This window comes from Malaclemys terrapin, chromosome 10 (assembly GCF_027887155.1).
Source record: "Malaclemys terrapin pileata isolate rMalTer1 chromosome 10, rMalTer1.hap1, whole genome shotgun sequence".
Taxonomy (NCBI): Eukaryota; Metazoa; Chordata; order Testudines; family Emydidae; genus Malaclemys; species Malaclemys terrapin.
The window spans coordinates 34069316-34085199 of NC_071514.1; the positions used below are offsets into that span (position 1 = coordinate 34069316).

At 46.8% G+C, this 15884-nt stretch overlaps 1 protein-coding gene across 1 annotated transcript in view; it reads left to right on the top strand.

Annotated features, from left to right (window-relative positions):
* Nucleotides 1-11464: 11464 nt before the first annotated feature.
* The window catches only part of RAB8B (RAB8B, member RAS oncogene family), a 42630-nt gene continuing 38210 nt past the window's right edge, over nucleotides 11465-15884 (top strand). The window contains exon 1 of the mRNA XM_054041761.1: nucleotides 11465-11629. Coding sequence (XP_053897736.1) covers nucleotides 11506-11629 — 124 coding nt within the window. The 5' untranslated portion in view covers nucleotides 11465-11505. The remainder of the gene's footprint in view (nucleotides 11630-15884) is intronic.

A 15884-nucleotide genomic window follows, 5' to 3' on the forward strand; every position in this document is an offset into this window, starting at 1 on the left:
CTGGTGCCGGAAGCTTTTCCCCTAGCAGTACCCATAGGGGAAAATCCCTAGTAACCCCTGGAGTAGCGCCACCATGGAGTGGTATAAGGGGCGCTGCGCACTTCCCCCACCCTCAGTTCCTTCTTGCCACCAGTGACGGTGCTTCAGAACTGCTGTGCTCCAGCTCTGCTCTGTAGCTTTCCCTGGTTGGACTGTCATTTAGTTTTGTAGATAGTTAGTACCTATAGTTTAAAAAAACAACAACTATAGATAGTAAAGTAAAAGAACCGCACCCAGGTCGGGGCATGCCCCGTGCCCCAGGCTTTAAGTCATGTGATACTTGTAAACGGCCTATGCCCATAAGTGACCCGCACACTAGCTGCTTACACTGTCTTGGGGAAACCCACATCAGTGACCGCTGCAAAATTTGCAGATCATTTAAGCCTCGGACCAAGAAGGAGCAGGATATACAGCTCTGAGCTATATCGATGGAGTCAGCCCTCACCCCGACACCGCAATGCCGAGTTGGCACCGAGCACTGTGGCATTGATGCACAGCAGCCCAGCGGTGCCTTCCACCCGCCAGCACTGCTCCCCTTCCACGGGACACTGTAAGAAGATGAAGAAGCAATCTTCTCCGTCAAGGCACCGGGGCAAGGTTGGGGGTGAGATTAGACCTGCGCTGGGCAGCTCTCGATCCCCCTCGGCCTCGTGGCCTCCGACTCAGGCAGAGCGGAGTAGCCCAGCCCACTCTGAGCCAACCTTCCCAGACACCAGTGGCCACATACGGGTGCCCTCCACGCCCGATGCCCTGCAGACGGCTCGAGACATATAATGTTTCTCCTGGTACCGGCTACACCGACCCCAGCAGTTCCCCAGTCCAGAGGCAAGCCCACCACCCGGGCAGTACCGGTCGCGGGAAGGTTCCCGATGCCACTCTTCGCCAAGTGACCACCCGCTGGCAGCCCGCACCAGTCTCCGTGAACCCCCACCCGATTTTCTCGTTGAGTGCTGAGCAACAGGGAATTGAGGCACCGCACCACATCTGGGGAGTGTAGGCCTCAAGGTCAGAGCATGCCCCGCCAGGACTGGGTCCGACAGCACTGGAGGTTGCTAACTCCGAGAAGCCACCATAGCCCCTCGCAGTACTGACGTCAACGCTGCTCACGCTCTTCGCCCCGGTCAAGGTCCCCAGCACGGCACCACTCCCGCAGCCCTAGGCATAGATCACCGGCAATGGGACGCCACAGATCCGCCCGACGGACCCATTCGCGGAGCAACCATTACAGATGGCACTCCCACTCCTCTACACCGGACTCACGGTCTCGAGCCCAGCACCTCTCACAACGTCGCTACTCGTCCCTATCCCGGGATAGTAGTCGTTCGTATGCCAACCCAGCCTCCCCTTGGAGGTGGCAGTCAGCGGTCCACACGAGTCTGGCAGGGCAGCCTGCCCCAATGGTGCCGCAGAAAGTGCAATGGCACCAGGCTCCCTGGCCAGTGCCTTGGTACCAGTGGACCCCATGGGCCCCGACGCAGCCCCCGCAGGTGGCTCGCTCGGTAGGCAGGGCCTCAGACAGACCATCAGCCTCCCTCTCTCAACCCCCCAGGCACCTCCTCCAGACCCCCAGGGTAGGCGGAGCGCTCCTCCCTGGCCCCGCAGTCAGAAGGGGACCAAGCGCTGGGGACTGCGGCACCGGTGGGAATGCAAAGCACCATGCCTCCATCCTCATCATCCCCAGATGAGGCCATCACGGCACCTCCTCCTCCTGTTCCCCAGGAGGACACAAAAGCCCATCAGGAGCTCCTAAAGAGGGTGGCCTCAAGCCTCAATCTATAGGCTGAAGAGGTGGAGGAGCCTTCGGACTCCCTCTTTGATGTTCTGTCAGCCACAGCGCCAGGCAGGGTGGCCCTCCCTCTCCATGAAGGGGTGGCAAAAATCTCCACTGCCCTGTGGCAAACCCCATCTTCCTTGCCCCCCCATCTCTAAAAGGGCAAAGCATAAGTATTTTGTGCCCACTAAGGGGCACAAATATCTCTACACTCACCCCACCCCCAACTCCCGGGTTGTTGAGGCGGTCAACCATAAAGAGCGCCAAGGCCAGCCCGCTCCCACCCCTAAGAATAAGGACTCAAGGAGGCTGGCCTTGTTTGGTAGAAAGCCTTATTCCTCTTCAAGCTTCCAGCTGAGGGTGGCAAACCACCAAGCCCTGCTGGGCAGGTATGATTTTAAACTCAGGTCTCAATGCCAAGGTTTACGGACTCCCTCCCTGAATGTGATAGGAAGGAGTATAATGCCATGGTGGAGGAGGGCACCACTGCTGCCAGAGCAGCCCTTCAGGCAGCCTCGGACACGGCAACAAGAACCATGGCCTCTGCAGCGTTCATGCGGAAGGTGTCGTGGCTCCTCTTGTCTGGGTTGTCCAACGAGGCACAGAGCTCACTGCAGGACCTCCCCTTCGATGGCAAGACCCTGTTCGTGGAGCAAACAGACGTGAAATTACACGGTCTCAATGACTCTCGCACAACCTTAAAGACTCTTGGCCTCTATGCCCCAGCCAGGACCAAGTTCAAGCCTCAACAGGCCCCCAGCCAAGCCACCCACTCCCAATACGAACCTTCTTACAAAAAATCCAGGAACTATAAGAAGCGTCCACAACGGCAGTATCAGCCTGCCCCCCAGCCTGGCCCCTCTAAGGGCAAGCAGGCAGGTAAGCACTCATTTTGATGGGACGCCCAGGGACGACTTACCAGTCTGCACCAGGGATCTGTACACCCTACCCTTCTCCAACCGTCTTAAACATTCCTCCCGGAGTGGTCATGACTGACCTCGGACCGATGGGTCCTCAACACCATCTCCCAGGGCTATACCCTCCAATTTCTCTCTACCCCACCTATCAACCCTCCCTCCCCATCCCTCTTCAGGGACCCCTCTCATGAGAGCCTACTCGAGGAAGAGGTCAGGTGGCTCTTGCACCTGGGAGCGGTGGAGGTGGTGCCTGCGGAGTTCAGGTACAAAGGATACTATTCCCACTATTTCCTTATCCCGAAGGCCAAAGGGGGCCTCAGGCCCATCCTGGACCTGCAAAGCCTAAACCAGTACATGGTAAAACTCAAGTTCTGCATGGTCTCCCTGGCCTCCATTATTCCCTCCCTGGATCTTGGAGACTGGTATGCCGCCCTCGATCTCCAGGACAAGTACTTCCACATTCACATATTCGAGGGGCACAGGTGTTTCCTCCACTTCGGGGTAGGACAGGAACACTACCAGTTCATCATCCTCGCGTTTGGCCTCTTGACGGCACCCAGAGTCTTCACAAAGTGTATGTCTGTGGTGGTGGCCTACAGGTGACCCTGGTCGGGGGGTCCAGATCTTCCCCTACCTCGATGACTGGCTGGTCGAAGGCAGCTCCAGCCAGGTCTCAGGTACAGGACCACGTAACACTCCTCCTGTCCAAATGTACCACGCTGGGGCTGCTAGTAAACAACATCAAATCCACGTTGGTACTGGTACAACAAATAGAGTTCATTGGCGCAATTCTCGATGCGACATCGGCCAGAGCTTCCCTCCCGCTGGACAGGTTCGAAACCTTGAGGGATCTCATAAGGGTGATCACCAGGTTCCCTGTGACAACTGTCAGGGCGTGCCTCCAACTCCTGGGTCACATGGCAGCATGCACGTACGTGGTATGCCATGCCAGGCTCAGAATGCGGCCCCTTCAGCTCTGGCTGATCTCGATGTTCTCCCAGTCCAGAGACAGGTTGGACAAAGTCCTCACCATGCCTGAGTCCGTACTAGCCTCCCCCCTGGGTGGACCTCCCCGGACAACATGCTCCAAGGGGTCCCATTCAGGAGCTGCTCCCCTACCATAGAATTGGTGTCCGATGCGTCGACTTGGGGTGGGGAGCCCATTTGGGAGACCTCCAGACCCAAGGCCAGTGGTCCGCACAGGAACTAGACCTGCACATAAACATCAAAGAACTCCAAGTGGTCCGTCTGGCTTGCGTGGCCTTCCATTTGTGCCTTACGGGAAGGGTGGTCAGAGTTCTCACAGACAACACAGCCTTGATGTTCTACATGAATAGGCAAGACAGGGCATGCTCCACAGCCCTCTGCCAGGAAGCCCTCTGGCGGTGGGATTTCTGCCCACAATATCAACTTGGAAGCCCACAATATCGCCCACATTCTCAGCTTGGAAGCCCACCACTTACTGGGCATCCGGAACTCTTGAGCGGATCGCCTGAGCCAGGACTTCTCCTCCCAGCACGAGTGGTCGCTCCACCTGGAGGTGTCTCACATGATCTTCCGAACGTGGAGCACTCCCCAAGTGGACCTCTTCACAGCCAGGCAGAACTGCCAGTGCCCCGGGTTCTGCTATAGAAGGGGCCTGGGCAAGGGCGCAATTTCCAACACCTTCCTTCTGTCCTGGTTGGGTTAGCTGCTATATGCCTTTTCCCCAATTCCGTTGATCAGCAAGGTCCTGGAAAAAATCAAGACGGACAAGGCTCACGTCCTCATGATTGCCCAGGCATGGCCCAGACAACATTGGAATGGGACTCTTACAGCCCTGTCCATTACCCCCCCATGGCAGCTGCGAAGCTGCCCAGACATTCTCTCTCAGGACCAAGGTCACCTCCTCCACCCCACCTTGCAGCCCTCCACCTCACAGTGTGGCTGTTCATTTGTTAGACCAAGAGGAAAGGACCTGCTCGGAGGGCATACAATGAGTCCTACTGGAAAGCAGGAGGCTCTCCACGCATCAGGCTTACCTGGCAAAATGGTCAAGGTTCTCTCAATGGGCTGTCCCACTCCAGTTAATACTGGATTACCTCCTTCATCTCTGAGCCCAAAGCCTAGTGCACTCGTCCATCAAGGTGCATCTGGGAGCCATATTGGCCTTTCACCCGCCTGTGCAAGGCCACACAGTATTTTCTCACACCATGACTGGTCGATTCCTTAAGGGCTTGGATTGCCTCTTTCCTTATGTTTGGCCCTCTGTTCCACAGGGGCCCTGAACTTGGTTCTGGCCAGCCTGACAGGACCTCTGTTTGAGCCACTTGCCACATGCTCATGGTCCCACCTTTCTTCTGACAATCACATCTGCTAGGAGGGTCTCAGAGCTCCGGGGTCGCTAGGGGAGCTCCCCTACAGGTACTGCTAGGGGAAAAACTTGCAACATTGGTGCACGTGGCGAGCACGCACACCTACTGTGGAATGGACATGAGCAACACATCTCGAAGAACACCAGTTACAGAAAAGGTAACTGTCTTTTCACTTAAATGGCATGTTTGATCTAGAGACTGCTGGCCTGGGGTCTTATCTGTATTACAAGTTGAAACAGTTTAAGAAAAATCTGTATTTAGATTGATTTTAAGTGGACTCTTAAATGGATTTTAACTTGTCATATTGATTTAACTTAAATTGTCAAGGAAATTTTAAGCAGATTAAAAATTATTTGAGTGTCCAGGCAAAGTTAGCATTGATTTAACTGAATTGATTTAGTAGCACACCAAAGATAGCACTGGTTTAACTAAACTGATTTAGTAGCACACACACACACACACATGCAATTTGTAGCATTTATAAGATTCAAAGTAATGCTTTTCCTTCTTGGGGTATGGGCAGATTGTAAGGTGTGCATATTTAATTAACTTTGCATTGCATTACTAAATGAGTCCATGTAACATCTTCGTAGATAGAGTTCTCTTAATATGCATATGAAAAGAGTTCACACTTGCCCATCATTTGTGTAATGAAGAGCACATCTCTGCTTAAAGACCAAAAAATTAAGAATACAGGTAAATCCACTTGCAAGTAACAGCAGGCCTTACAGAAGGCACTGTCACAAGGCCTAGAATGAATCCAGAAGCACCTAGATGCAATGCAGGACTTGCTTACTACAACTGAGAAAAAGATGGCAGATTATTTTGAAGTAATAGATGTAACAATTTCAGGTGATGGCTACCAACTGGTTTTAACTCATAATAGTATCTTCCCAAACCAGTCATTCTTAAGTGCAGAATACTATTATATTTAGTTAGCAGAGTCCAAAAGCTGGAGAACAAAGCTCATAATGATGTGCAGTTAGAAGGTGTTTGTGGAAGGTTGAAGCAGTTCTGGGACTTGTGGATTCCACAAGTGTTTAAAATAACAGCATCTAGAAGGGTCCAAGAGCTACCCTTGTATTTCAAACCATTCTGTTGGTGTTTGAAATCTTATAGTCTTACAACAAAGAATTAAAAGCTCCCAGAATTTCTGACCCCTTGAGCAAAAGATCTTGATTTTCTGAGTTTTGCCACTACTGAACAAGTTCTGCATTCAGTGGGCCTAGTGGTTTTGTATCCAGTCAGGCTTTCCCTTGAACAAAGAGGAAAGAGATTTTTGAAAATTGGGAAGTGATGGTATTTGCCAACGAAGACAGTAGAAATGGGAATGAAAGTTGAATTAGATGCATTACTCTCATAAGGATTTCAGATCATTCGAGTATGTGCAGACCAATTACAAATATTTTGTATTTTTCCTCTGTACATAAAATCATTTATTTAGATTTTATATTTGTGACATTTTATATGATATTAGTGAGCATCAAAGGACTATTTTGCTATGCACATCTTTCATGCTTTTCATCCAAGGATCCCCACCCTAGTGCTTTACAAACCATCTGTACTTCATTAAATCTTACAACAGTTCTTTGAGGAAGGTAAGGGCTACATATGTATTACTTCACCCCCCGATGAGTTATTGCCATCTCTTGGGTGGGACTTAGCAGCTGTTTAACAGTACAAAAAGATATGGGTTAACTTAAACCTATTTATAATCAGATGATATGACCAGGGGAATTTAGTTTAAAGTTGAAATTGACTAGGGTTAATATATGATTTGGGTTTAAGAAAGACTGCATTACCATTCCTTCAACATACAAATCAGCACTACAGATAATCTTTTCTATTTTGTTCCTATGAAAGTGTAACCCTTTAGATGGCTCATAATATTAACTTTCTTCTACCTCCCACCATCCCTAAAAACAAAACAAAAAAAAACCTGTAGTCCCCCATTAGTAGATAGAAATATATCTGTCAAACAGAAATAAAATTTTCTGTCATTGCTCACTTTTGTCTAGCATGTGATGCACAACATTTAAAAAAAATGTAATGCTATAGCAAAGATTGGGTTTGAAGGAGTGGAATTTTTATAGGGCAAACGTCACGGTAGTTGTTAAGACCTAACAGCTTTAAGAGCTTTGTGAAGTATACAGTTTGTACAGTCGCAGTTTTTACATACTAAACAAAGGCAGGAAAAAATGTAAATATCAGTGAGTTTTCACGACTTGTTTTTAAGGTAATTTTTAAGTTGGTGGTTAAATAAACATCTGTCTTGCAAGACTAGCAAACTGGCACTTTTCCCATTCAGAACTGAGTACAATATTGCAAAGCACCACAGTAATTAAAGAATGAAGTAATTTGCATTATTTTTCTATAAAACTACCCTTGAGTAGCAGATGGTGAACACAAATGTGTTGCTCCAGAGACATATGAAAACCTATCTGTTTCATAAAAGCCTCAGTGACTCTCTTCGTTGCTAAACTAAGCTGATGTGGTAATCTTTAAAAAGGCCCTCATTAGGCTATGTAGCCACTCAGGCCTCAGAAAATAAAATAAATGGAAAATGTTTCAGTGATTAGTTTTTCATTAGTAGTTTCCCCTAATCTGATGGTTCATGCTAGTCTGAAATAATTAACCTATTCAGTTTTATTCCTTCAGTGCCAGATTAGGCTGTCATCATTTATAATCTTAAATCTTGCAATAAATAACCTAAGAGCCCATTTTAATAACACACACACAGCCCACTACCATTGATGTAGAAAGAAAAAAACTAAGCAACCATATTCCAGAATTTCAGTTTGAACAATGCTGAGGTTACGAGTGTGAAAAAAATCTTGTATTGCTCCATTGGCTTGGCTCTGCTAATGATATCCTGATCTCCCTGAGGTGTTTGTCAGCTGAACAGACTGAGATTTCTGCTCCACTTGTTGACATGATATCCAGTTATGGAGGTCATATAAAGTTAAATCCTAATATAGCAAACCAAAGGTTAGTTCCAAGTTCTTGTTGAAATAGACTTCCAACTTGTAGAGAATTTGAAACCAGATTTGTCGTTGGATTTGTGTTCATAGTTTGTAACTAGTACATCTTGCTCCCTTGTCAGGAATCTTACCATGCTTAAACCTTTATTTAACAAGAAAGGTTTGGAATTATGCTGATTGCATTTGTTTCTTCAAGACTTCTTATTAATGTATTTCATTGTTTGGGGCAGCTCCTGATTATATTTTGTCCAAATGCAGCGATCCATATTCTTGTAGGAGGCCAATTAATAGAATGCTTTGGCCCTATTTTAAGACCCCTACGTTGGTTCTCCCATCAAATTATGATTTAATTTCAAAGAGTGAATATGATGTTTGATGCATATGATGTATGTTGGCTATCTATGTATGACTGAACCCCATGCATCTCAAGTTCTTTACTTAGTTCAAAATCAGCAGGTAACATAGCTTGTCCTAATGTACATCTGTGAGAAAGGACCTTTAGCAACTATGGGCCAGGTCCTAGCCCTGTAATCTTGGTGCAGTTGGAACACTTGTCACACAGATTGGCCCTAGACTACCTGTTAGGGAGGGTTTTCCCCATCCTCTCCCCCACATTTCTGGAACCCGTCTTCTCCCCGCAAAGGACTTGAGAATCTGTATGCGATGAGGGGTCATGGTTGCACGTCATCTCCACAACCTCCACCAGTACTATGGAAGGCCTACTCAGAGGTTAGTACAGATTAACTATTGAGCAGAATATCCTTTAAGAAGAGTACCAGGCACCACTGCTTTGTCAGCAGGGCCCCACTGGAGCCATAGTTACAGGAAAGTGAGGGAGAGCTCATAGGGAATTGGAAGGGAAACCGGGGTCTTTAAGGCCAGACTCTTCCCCTCCAGTTAAGGGGCAATCCTTAACTGAATAATTTGGAGCAAACTGTCCCAAAACCATTTCCTGTAGGATTGCCCGTGGGAGAGAACAATCTGTCCCAATGATTTACAATTGTACAACTCTCTCTTTCTGTTCATAGGGCTCACTTTGTTACAGCTTTTGAAACTAAATTAAAGCAGTAGTTCTTTCCTATTGCTGTCAGTTGTTTTTATAGTTTTGTTTATTTTGATAGAACCCTGTGACATCCTGTGAAGGACACTGTAGAAGTGCATAATGATGCTGACTCACTCCAGAACATTACAGGTAGCAAATGAAAGAAGAAAATACTGACATATTAACAGTACTGAAAAGACTTTGGGGAAAAAATCTATGTTACAATTCTTATCTCACTTTACACAGATATATCACCATTTAAGGTGGCTAAATGAAACATTTACTGCCAAAATTAAATCAGCTTTCACCAGATCTCTTTTTGCACCGCAAAATTTTATGTGCATATAACTGAAGTATTATGTCCTTATTTATTTGTGGGTATAGCTTCTATCACTTGAACATCTAAATACCTGATTATGTCCACAAATTTAATTTAGATATTTAGATTTCCAAGTGGCAGAAATTGTGGATGCAAAATTGACCCTAGTACCTCCCAGGATGAAGCCGTATGATCCCAGGTGGCAGCCAATTATCCAAGTGTCATTAAACCCTGAGTTCTTGTGTCTCCATGTACAAACCTCATATCCCTGGGAAGTGTAATCAGAGCACTTACATAAAAAGAACAAAGGTTAGTATGTTGACAAGTCATCATGCTTACCCAGTAGTCTCAGGGATATATAGGTATTGAAAGAACTGATAAACCCCATGTTCTTGGTGCGCATTTTTGATACTGTACATGTTGGTATCTCTATGGGATGCCTCAGCTCAGAAGTAAAACTCCTACTCTGCATTTCCTGGGTTTCTAATTTTTTTCTAAATTTTAATGTTTATGAAAGGTAATACACATCCAAAACACTGACATGTGCCTGAAACCTTTGCATCACCTTAAAAACAATTTTTGTGGAGGCTTGTTATATACAGATAAAAACAAATATCTGGTGCAGTACTTTTTAAAGTTTATATACAGGCCGTTGGTGAAACATTGCTATACACAAATATAGCCACAGCTATTTAATACAGTATTGTTGTGCAATGTATGGTTTACAAGCAGCCATTGTAACGTTTGTATACATAGGAACTCTAGGTACATAGCAGATATTCAGGTGCTCAGATACCAGAGTGATGACTGTTATAAAAATAAAATTAGATAACGGATGCAGAATTGCTACGAGAGTCTGTATGGATGTAATTTTTCATGGCCAAACCAAATATGCTTTATAAAAGGAAGCCATGGGTTTTATAAGTAAGTGTAGGTATCTAAATGTATTTACCCAAACCACAGTCTGCAGTTGGCTCACTTCTGCCACTGGATGCAAAGAAAGCCTTTCATATGATGAAATGGACACATCTGTTTGCAGTGCTCCATCACATGGTATTCAAAGATCCATTAGTTAAAAATAAGCTTGGTAGTAACTGAAAGTCACTACCACCTCACAGACGTTTTGTGTCAATGTGAAATGTATTGTTGATCCCTGTCCTGAGTCTAGTGCTAAGGGATCCATATTACCAGGAAAATCTAGTAGGGAGATTAAGGTTTGAATGATCATGGAGACTGAACTCTCCATTTTTTAAGTGGTTCCACAGACACGTTTGCAGCACAGGACCACCACCACAATCTATGCTACTACACATATTCTGAAAAGAGAAGGATAGCTTGTGTCTTCACAGCTACCAAACCATGAACGTTCACCCTGGCTAATGCCACTAACATCAAATTATTCAATGTGTTGGAAACATTACACTCAAATGAAGGGCAGATGCAGTAGGAGTAGGGCAGAAACCCCCATGTTCACCGTTTCTAACACTTCCCCTGATGGCAGTGGAGTGGCCAGGCAGTGACAGCCCTGTGGGGGAAGGAGACAGAGTCTAGGTGTTTCAAGCTGATCTTTAGGCAAGGTCCTCTGGCAACGAGGTAACATTCATTAGAACTAATTCAGTTAATGAGTTAGGCAATATTAAATTACAGGGGGCTTTCCCCACCCCAGAGCCACTCAACTCAGCACACCCAGGCTCCATACATCACTGGGGCCTTGCCCCAACACCCCTGGCCGCAAGGCGCCTCACTGCAGCAGTGCCTACCCTCCTCCCCGTAAATTGAGCGAGTTTTCGCACTACACGGCCCTGTCCGCCCCAGAGCCGCTACCCGAGCAGCCCCAGGCCTCTTGCTCCAGCATAAGAGCCACTGTCCCGCGTTCCGGAAATGAGTCTGGGGTGGCCTTTACTCGGGAGACTACATAGCCCATCAGCCCCATGCGCACTTCCGGCGCGTAGTGATGACTCTCGGGGCGTTGCCGGGCGTGATTGGATGCCGGCTTCGGCGCGTCAGTGTTGTGGGCGGGGAGTGGCGGTGGAGTTTCCCCCTCCCTAGCTCCCGGTAAACCAGAGCCTTGGCTGAGCGAAGATGGCGAAGACCTACGACTATCTTTTCAAGCTGCTGTTGATCGGCGACTCGGGCGTGGGCAAGACCTGCCTGCTGTTCCGCTTCAGCGAGGACGCCTTCAACACCACCTTCATCTCCACCATCGGTGAGGGGCTGGGCGGGAAACGGAGCCACGGGCTGCCCCGGAACCCCCCCGATCCCTTCCCGAGGAGCCGGGCCGGGGGAGCCGAGAGGGGAAAGGGGCACAGGCTGCCTAGGCACCCCCCTCCCCCGATCACCTATCGTGAGGGGCTGGGCTGGGGAGAGGAGCCCGAGCGAGGAGAGCTGGGACGGGGCTGCCACCCTTCACCCCTGTCCTCTTCCTTCTGGTGAGGGGCTTCGCAGGGTGGCGGGGGACCGGAGAGACGGGGGAGCGCGGTTGGCTGCCCGAGTGCCGCCTGCCCCCGTTACCGTTGTGGGGGCTGGGCAGAGAGAGTCGAGTGGGAGGGGAAGCGGCCTGGGGTTTCCCTCTTGGCGCTGGTTCCGCGCGGGGACGGGCGGGTTCGTGCTGGCCCGACCGTCGGGCTACAGCTGTCCTGGAGCGAGCGAGTGCCCGTGAGGTGTGTCTCCGCCTCGCTCGGAGCCAGTCAAGTGCGGGGGAAGCCGGGTCCTTCCCCCCTCAGGGGGTTGGGGCAGATATGCCAGCCCGGGGCACTTCCTCTGGCCCCGTGGAGCCTTCTTGTCGGGCCGTCCCCTCTCCACGGCATCGCGCAAGCCCGCCTGGCTGTGGCCGCGGGGCGCTCTGCCTGTCGGAGGGAGGCAAGAGGGAGTGAAACTTCTCCCCCTCCCTAGTCTCCTTTTCTTGGCTCCCAGCTGCTCAGCACCTTCTCGGCCGCCTCCTCGGAGCTGGCTGTAGGCTGCGGTTCGCATTATCTCTGGCGAAGTGCATTATCGCGGGCTGCCTTGCTCATCTCCGGCTGCGGCTTCGAGATCGCTATGTGCATTTCCCCCATGTTTAGCAACTTGACAAGTCATTAGGGAGGTGCCCTTTGCTGAGCTCTCAGCCCAAACCTTGTAGCAGTGACTGGCAGTCTGCTCAAAACATTGAACTTTGCTTGCTTCGTTGTTAAGTCAGGAAAATAAGACCTAGGAGCCCCAGTCATTGATCAGGACTCCATTGTGCTAGGTGCTGCACAAATACAGAACAAAAAGACCCTTTACCCCAAAGGAGCTAAATTCTCAGGACAAATGTTGGGCTCTCTAAATGGAGTGTACAGTGGAGACCATGATGGATAAATATAAACTATCATAGTTCAGTCTTGCAGGAAAACAAGTGGTTTGAGCATTGGCCTGCTAAGCCCAGGGTTGTGAGTTCAATCCTTGAGGGGGCAATTTAGGGAACTGGGGTAAAAATCTGTCTAGGGATTGGTCCTGCTTTGAGCAGGGGGTTGGACTAGATGACCTCCCGAGGTCCCTTCCAACCCTGATATTCTATGATTCTAAATAGCTACACCTTTTTTTCCTCAAAGCAGTTTCTCTGACACTTACAGTCCTAACTCTTTCTTCAATAAGATCATTCAGTTTTGAATGTAAAATGTTTTCATGTGACTTGAGAAATGGCCAACTGTTGACAGTTGTACAAACTCCCCGGACCATTTTGCTCTCCCAGTAATGGAAATCACTTTAATGGGTTAGGATGTTTTAAAAATGCTCTTTAAACTATTGACCCAAGACTGAACTGAAAACAAAATCCAGGACATGACACTAATGGATTTGGGGGAGGCCTTTTCTAGGCTGTTCAGGAGCTGTCCTCATAACTGTTTCCCTGTTGCTTGCTAAATTCTTTGTGATGTGCATATGCAAGTTATCAGGAAATGGAAGAAGACTCAAACTGCTTAAACTGGGTATTGCTCAAGTTGTATTTAAAAAAAAAAAAAAACTACTTGATTACAGGGAGTAAACAATGTTAGCAATTAGTAGTCATAGTTGAAGATGAGTTGATTTTATTAGTTATGTGTAATATTAATAATTGTCTTAGACTTTAGTTCCATAAAAGTGGAGTACATATGAATGTGTATATTGAGTTCCTGAGATTTGGAGTGGCTTTTCTTGTGATTAAAGTTACTGTTTTTTATGTAATAAGACTTCTCAAGGCATTATCTTCTTCTTCTTTTTTTTTTAAAGCACAGATACTTTTGCAACAGTAGTGTCCTAAAAACTACTGAGCTATGCATGACTTAATTATCTAATACAACAGACTATTATGTTAAACATTTCCACATTGACTGTCAGTTTTAAATTGAGCAAAGAGAATTTTTATAAGACCTTTACTGTATTAGATGTAATTGTGTTGTTACTGAAATATTAGGCTTATGTCCCAATCCTCCAAACACTTACATTCATGCTTAACTGTATTAAGTAGTCTGTTGATGCTACTTGCATGATGAAAGCAAAGATGTGCATAATATCTTTACAACTGAAGACTAAATCTTTATGCACATTGCTAGTGCTTGGCACGATGAAATCCATGCTCATCTGAAAGATTAAAACTTTTTATTTTATGGAGACATAAGTAAAGGTGATCTGGAGTGGAGAAACAAGGTTTGTACTCCTTGTGTTTTGTGAGTAAAGAAGACCTGAAATGTCTTCTACTCTAATGATTCATGTTTTGTTATCCTGGAGACTTGATGTACTGCTGGCGTTATGAGATGCTGGCTATGGAGGAAGTGTATTCTGACTAAGATAGGAAGTAGCCTGAATGATATTTTTGAGTTAGGACTAATTAACTACCATTTGGGAGAAAAGATGTCTCTTTTAAAGATTAAAACTCTACCCTTTCAGTTAAGGACTGAGAGCAGATAGTCCACATCAGAGTCCCAGGAATTCTCCATGGAAGACTAGACTTGACGCTATGACATGTCTAGGCTTTTTTTTTTTTTTTAAATAAAGGGGGAGGGAGGTTAAAATAAAGCACCAAGGTTAGATATTTTTTAAATTATTTGAGGAAGGGGAAAAATTCCTTGTTTCTTCTGCAGCCATCTTCAGAATGTAATCTCAACAATTCTGTTTACCAATAACAGTTTGATTAGTGGCTTTTCTGAAGGTTTTTTTCATTGTGTATTCAGTTGAATAAGAAGTTTTGGTCATAGAAATGTTATTAACAAGTAGCATACCCACCTCCAAAAAACCCATGTACAGGTTAGACACTGAACATATTTCTGTGTTTATAGTTACAGAAAGAACTGGATAAAGTAAATTGAGCGGCATTCAGATTCTCTCTCTCTCTCACACTCACACTCACACTCACTCACACACACCCTCCCCCCCCACCCACCCACCACCTTTCCTGGTTACACTTCATGACCTTCTGCTTAGTTCCTTAAAACTTAAGTGCAATTTCATTGGTCTGCTTTGGATTTTAAAGATACTTTGTATATATGACGCTACTTTTCTCTATCTTGCCTACCTCAGCTTAATGTGTTACTTTTTTGGTTTCACTATTCTTTCCCTCCCTGTTTTTTATTTTGTGTTTTAAAAGGATACTAACTTTAAGTCTCATCAATTTGACAAAGTTAATGGTAGTTTTAAGATCTGCCCCAACTCCCCAATTAATTGGGCTTTTACAATCACATTTTCCAATATTTTGTAATTGTGTTTCCTTCTCTGTTGGTTTATGGAAGACCTCACAGAGGGAAACTGAGTTACTCTAGGGGAAACTGACTGTATGCAAAGTGCTGACAAATGCCCAAACAGAGAGACTGCACAAAATGGAGTATTCTCTATTCTCAGTTGTAGGTCAGTGTTCTAACACGTGGGTGTATGCCGTGTGGTCTTTGCTTGTTTGTTTGTTTAGAACAGTGGTGGGCAACCTGCAGGCCACATGCAGCCCGTCAGGGTAATCTGCTGGCGGGCTGCCAGACTGTGTGTGTGTTTGTACAGCCGCCCACAGCTCCCAATGGCTGCAGTTCACCATTCTCAGCCAATGGGAGCTGCGGGGAAGCAGTGTGGGCCTGGCCACCGCTTCCCGCAGTTCTCATTGGCTGGGAATGGCGAGCCATGGCCATTGGGAGCTGTGGGCGACTATGCAAATGTAAACAAATGGTCTGGCAGCCCGCCAGCACCTTACCATGATGGGTCGTAGGTTGCCCACCACTGGTTGAGAACAATGTCCAGACTTCTACTTAAATGGATGGTATCTTCCTCAAAGCTTGCTGTCTGATCTAACTTAGTTAGCATTGTAAAACTGATTAACACATCATACATGTAGTGCTGTCCATCCTGAAGGCTCTTGACTGCAGTGTATAATAGATAGCTGCATTTTAATCATGGGAGAAATAATTCTATTTCAAGGGTGGAACAATACAATGCTGTATCTAAATGGGAGTAAATCGGGTAAAATCTAGCTACAGGAATTGAAGGTG